General features: G+C 36.5%; 1 protein-coding gene across 1 annotated transcript; it reads right to left on the bottom strand.

Moving 5' to 3' along the window:
• On the bottom strand, positions 1-5,361 carry LOC100800834 (inter alpha-trypsin inhibitor, heavy chain 4). The gene is made up of 13 exons (XM_003542317.5): positions 4,907-5,361; positions 4,609-4,761; positions 4,292-4,504; positions 4,104-4,193; positions 3,896-4,012; positions 3,515-3,784; positions 3,127-3,283; positions 2,858-2,935; positions 1,929-2,029; positions 1,234-1,404; positions 884-958; positions 665-772; positions 1-443 (listed from the first exon to the last, which is right to left on the bottom strand). The coding sequence occupies exons 1-13, from the start codon at positions 5,294-5,296 to the stop codon at positions 102-104; spliced, it is 2,265 nt and encodes a 754-aa protein (XP_003542365.1). The 5' UTR covers positions 5,297-5,361; the 3' UTR covers positions 1-101.

Raw genomic sequence — 5,361 nt, 5'->3', positions numbered from 1 at the left:
TCACCCCATTAAACACAATATACATTTCCAAAATGACAACACTACATGCAGTGATTTCTATATGCAGTAAAATACAACAATCATACAACAAAATTGATATTTCAGCCTTCGTTTCCAGAACAGCATATATCTGAACAACATGAGATGCAGCCGAAGCATCCTAGACCAATGCAGAGTTGTGCCAATGCGGTTGCACATTGGCTGTTTATCCGGGTACAGCACTGGATGCAGCACATGCAACAGCAGTAACTGCACAAGGTTTCAAAACAATTTGTGGCTGCCTTGAAGATTTCGGGCACTTCAGGCAATTTCGATTCAAATCCTGGAGGAGTATTTTCAGCAGTTGCAGTTAAGTTGCCGAAGCCGATACCTAAATGTGGTAGTAAAATCATTCTCTGGCCTTGGACGGGTGCCTCGAATAGAGGATTGCTCTTTTTTGACGCCTGTTTGCAATGAATGAAAAAACTGATTAGAACAGTCTTTACGTGTGATTTTTTATCCATGTTTGATAAGAACTGTTCTCAGATATTTAAATGTTATATCACCATATAGCTAATTGCCGAAGGATTCAATGACAGAAAATACGTTTCCAGGTGAAAGAATTCTTTGATAAATGGTTTATTTATAAGACAACATCACAAAATCCTCAAATTTTGACACATACTTCTTTCGGTCCAGATGATTCCTTGACTTTCTTTAGATGATCAGTCTCATGTATCATCATTCGTGTATACTCAGACGTAAAGCCAGTCTGCAGGCTCAGTTTTGCAACCTGCCAATTTAATGGAGTGGCATGCGAAAATTTATTTAATAATAAAAAGAAACTGAAATTCACATGCACACATTGAGAAGAGTGATAGCATAGACCAGAGTATTAACAAACCTTTTGTTCTAGTTGTTTATTTTCCATGAGCCATGCTTGAGCAGTAAGATGCTCTATTTGATCTCTTGCAGAAATCTGTTAATAGAGAAAACAGAGCGATATAATGAATAATAATAATAAATGAAATGAAACAAAACTGTAAAAATTGTGGACATTTAATAAACCAGCATCATTAATCTAATCAAAAGACGCCAGGACCATGACTGCAAGAATAAGATGAAGCTAACATATTTATGTTTCTCAGGCATACCAAATAAAAATTAGAACCTCCTCGCTCAGAAATTGTAGTTATAATTTCATATACAAGAAAACTTGAATTTTAAGTATGCTAAAGTGGTAGAGTATTTTACCTTTTGCACAGGAATGTCCTTAGCATTTTGTATCTTCATATCTACTACAAAATTACTGAAATCAGCCAAGATACCTTTGACTTTAAGAGTTTTGGGAAAATTTCCCCTGTATCTTCCAGATAAAATCAATGGACCCTCTGATGAAAGATCGGGAATATGAGGAGGGTATACCTATAGCAAATATTGCAGATAATCCCATAAGAAGGAGCCACAAGCACAATTCACCATAGCATTATCTACATGTCCAACTTCAGCATATAATAGTGTGCAACAGAAAATAAATGGTCATAAAGGACAAGAGATGCAGATTCACCATGGCATCACATCAATCTTCATTTTTTAATCATTGAATGTCACTCTAAAGTAGATATAATCAGAAAAAGGCATAATGAAAAGTGTAGATAAAAGCACAATTCACCAAAAACCACCCAAGGTATTAGGGAACTACAGTATTAAGAAGGATGGGAGGACAAGAATAAAAATAAATGGAGCACAATGGCACATTTTATTGTGTGGAATGATCAATTCAAAGGCAGGGCTGTTGACGATGAACTGAAGGAAAAGAATCAAAATTTCAAATGAAAGAAAGTTTGTTACATGGCATATGTTTGGTAATGACCATGGGATAGAGTGAAAAATGGATAGCAAAATGTTTTTTTCCAATTCATTCAAGCAAGGTACTTTATAAATTTTACCTCAAGGTCATCAAGATCATCCAATGTGTCCATTTTGATATTTGCAAGAATGAGAGATGAAGCTTTGTCAAACAATGTCAGCATTCGAGGTTCAATCAAATCTGGCAATTCAAGAAAGAGGGGTCATTATCCAATTACTTTTTAATGCGGAAAGCGTTAACATCCCTCTCATAGTCATACTAGCCAAGTGAATCTAGTTTGGTTATATTTCAACAATCCCATTATATTCCAACCAAGGGTAATTGAGTCATTCAAACTTCAAGGTTAAAATGTAATTATGAAATCCTTCAGAGCCTAGTGATGTATTATTAAATAGTTTAGGGACCATGTTTGGAAATAATAAATATTGTAAACAATTATTAGATAACATTTCAATAAATATTACAACAAAAATGGTATTACACAACGCAATGAGAGTCAGTTAAAGACCAAATTCTTAGGAATATCATTCACCACAAGATCCCTCTTAACAATTTCCTCCAATGTCATTAGAACATCAATGTTTGGTGATGTTGATGGTCTCTCATGCAACCATTAATTTATAGCTAACAAAAAATTTATCGTGAATAATCTATGTTTGGTATATCAATAAATTTTACATTAGCTGCCAATGGCCTTAAACATCCATCTTCCTTTACCTAGGCTTTTAAATAAATGTTGTGAGTGTAAAATCAATACTCTCTCTCTTCCCTAAATTGCAGATAACTCAAAAGTTCATGCTAGAGTCAACAACCAGATGCCCCAAATAAAATGCCTAGACTATGCAACCAACCTTGTGTAATCATATTGCCTGGTAGGCACATATTTAGTGGCATGGTTTGTGGACCAAAATTTGTCTAACACACAACATCATTTAACTTAAAAAAAATATGAAAGATAAATAATCACAATGCTATGTATTTATTTTTTAAGTTAAATTCAGAACTTACCTACATCCAATGCAGCATCATATTGGCCCCTACCAATCATTGCAAGCATTCGCAAGAAATAATGATTGCAGAATGAACCTGGGGTTAAATGAGTTTAACAAAAGTGAGTGATAGATGAAGAATTTTCTACCAACTGTTAAAATGAATTAGATTAAACTAAGAGCAAGATCTTAAGCAGGTTTATTTAATAACTAAAAATAATGTCACAATGTTTAAATTTATGACAAGTGGCAAGTTTTGATAAAGGCCCAAAATACTGAGAACCATACCAATGCCAAAAGTGTAAATTCGAGGGCATATTGACTCTCCATTGATCATTCGATTCTTTACCATAGCACAAATTTGTCTCTCATCTTCAACTGTTCCATCTGTAACTAGGAAAACTATTGGAACTGAACTTTGAATATTGGATAGCATCTCTATTGCCTGAGAATAAATGGCAACAAATAAATAAACTGCATTCTAGTCAATGATAGAGGGAAGAAAACAATTACAATGATAAAGTTGAAACAGAACTTGAGGAATGGGTTTTCCATGCATCAAACTGAGCAAAGATTGATTTATCTACTCAGTATCGCTTTGTACAATTTGGTTCTGTATTAACTAATGCTCAATAATATTTATATTAATTAATGAAAAGAAGCATTTTATAGGTACCGTGTTTAACGGATGTGAAATATTAGTACCACTCCCAGCAATAAAGTTCGTGTTAATCCACTCAGTGGCCCTTTCAACAGCATCCCCGGAAGCCAAATCCATCGCTTTGGAAAATAGATAAGTCTCTCCATTAAAGGCTAAAATATTAAATGAATCATCGTGATTAAGCTTAGAGAGAGCAGTCAATAGTGCATTCTTTGTGTCTTCAATTAGCTTTCCCCGCATACTACCACTGATGTCAATAATGAATATGATGTCCTTTTTGAATACCTACAAATTAAGTAATCCCAGAATACCAGAAGTAAGAATAAAAGGACACTCTAAAAAATATATATTAAACATGGCATGTACACCTACAAAGTTTACAGTTATAGTACAAACCTTGTGACTCTGAATATCTCCAGGAGAAAGATACATGTAGAACATCTCTCTTTCATCAAAATCTTGCACAGATGCAGATTCCAAAAGAACACCACCATTTATATGACTTGAAGAAACCTAGATATGCATACAGTGAACCAATAAGATACCCTTTCAAAATCTCATACTACAAAAAAAAAAAAAAATGGCCATTACTCATGAGTCTTACAGCATATGAAAAGCTAAAATCGACTTTAGACCATGAGAGAACATCGGAATCATATAAGAAGCCCATACTCCCAGCATGACGCCTCACTTCCTGGACACAGCCACAATAAAACAGTCAATCAGGTATAAACTTACATCACAAGTAAAATTTCAACAGTGTTGCCACATAAAAACAAACTCAACACGAACCTTCAGTGGGTGGCTTATTGTCTTGCACAGAAGCTCAACTCCAGTAACAGCATCCACATTAATTTGTATCTTTTCTCTTTTAGATATTCTCTTCCCCGCAGGGTTAACAAAATCTGGAAAGGTAAACGGCACATTCAAAGAGAACTGGCCTTTGGAGTACACTATTTTCTGAGACCACCGAACTTTAATTGACAAATTGGAACCTCCATCAACCTACCACAAACCAGTTAGAATCCAATCAAAATCAGTACCACAACAAGAAAACTCAACCAAACTATTCAAGAAATCAAAAGCTACGTATTAAGCTATTCATTAACCTGCGGTATTGTTAAAGTAAATATATTCGGGATGAGAAACCCTCCGTTTTGAGGTGGCGCGGAATTTTGGTTCCCATTCTCATCTCCCATGACAACCAGTTGAGTAGAATATGATTTTCTAGAAACGCTGACCTCAACACCTAGAATTGAACCCTGTGAAATTAAATCTGCAACACATTAAAAGCATTACTCAAATTAAATAAAACAAAAACCTCAATGATTACTTCTAATAGAATTATTAATTACCACTATTAAATTTAAACGAAAGGAATCCTTCAAAAATAAATTATATGCGTACCTGGTGGCTCACGGGAACAGCGATGCGGCAATCGCAGGAGCGGCTTCCCATGACGCAGTGGAGTCTCCAAGTGCCGGAGACTGTGACGAAAGCGGTTTCGTGGTAACAATCAGCTTCCATCTCAATCGCGTTCATCTGAAGCGGAATCAGCGCTGGAGGATCACACCTTCCGTACACGTGCGGTTGGTAGCTCGAGATGTCGGGGTTGTCCACGATCCCTGGATCGGAGATCACCGCGTAGACCATCGGCGCCGAGGGGAGGAACGCGGTGGCCCAGCGCGCCATCGGCGGCGGAGGCTTGGGCGGGGACACCGCCCTGTCCTTCACGAAGTATATGCGCTTGGAGAGCTTCAGCCCGTCGTCGACCGCTTTGGAGAAATCCACGGCCATCGCAGAGAGAAGAAAATAAAAAGTGCTTTGGAATGTGAAGACTGAAGAGTGGAGAATGGTGAATT

This window comes from Glycine max, chromosome 13 (assembly GCF_000004515.6).
Source record: "Glycine max cultivar Williams 82 chromosome 13, Glycine_max_v4.0, whole genome shotgun sequence".
Taxonomy (NCBI): domain Eukaryota; kingdom Viridiplantae; phylum Streptophyta; class Magnoliopsida; order Fabales; family Fabaceae; genus Glycine; species Glycine max.
Note: the sequence above shows the minus strand (reverse complement) of the source record. Positions and strands in the feature narration are given on the sequence as shown.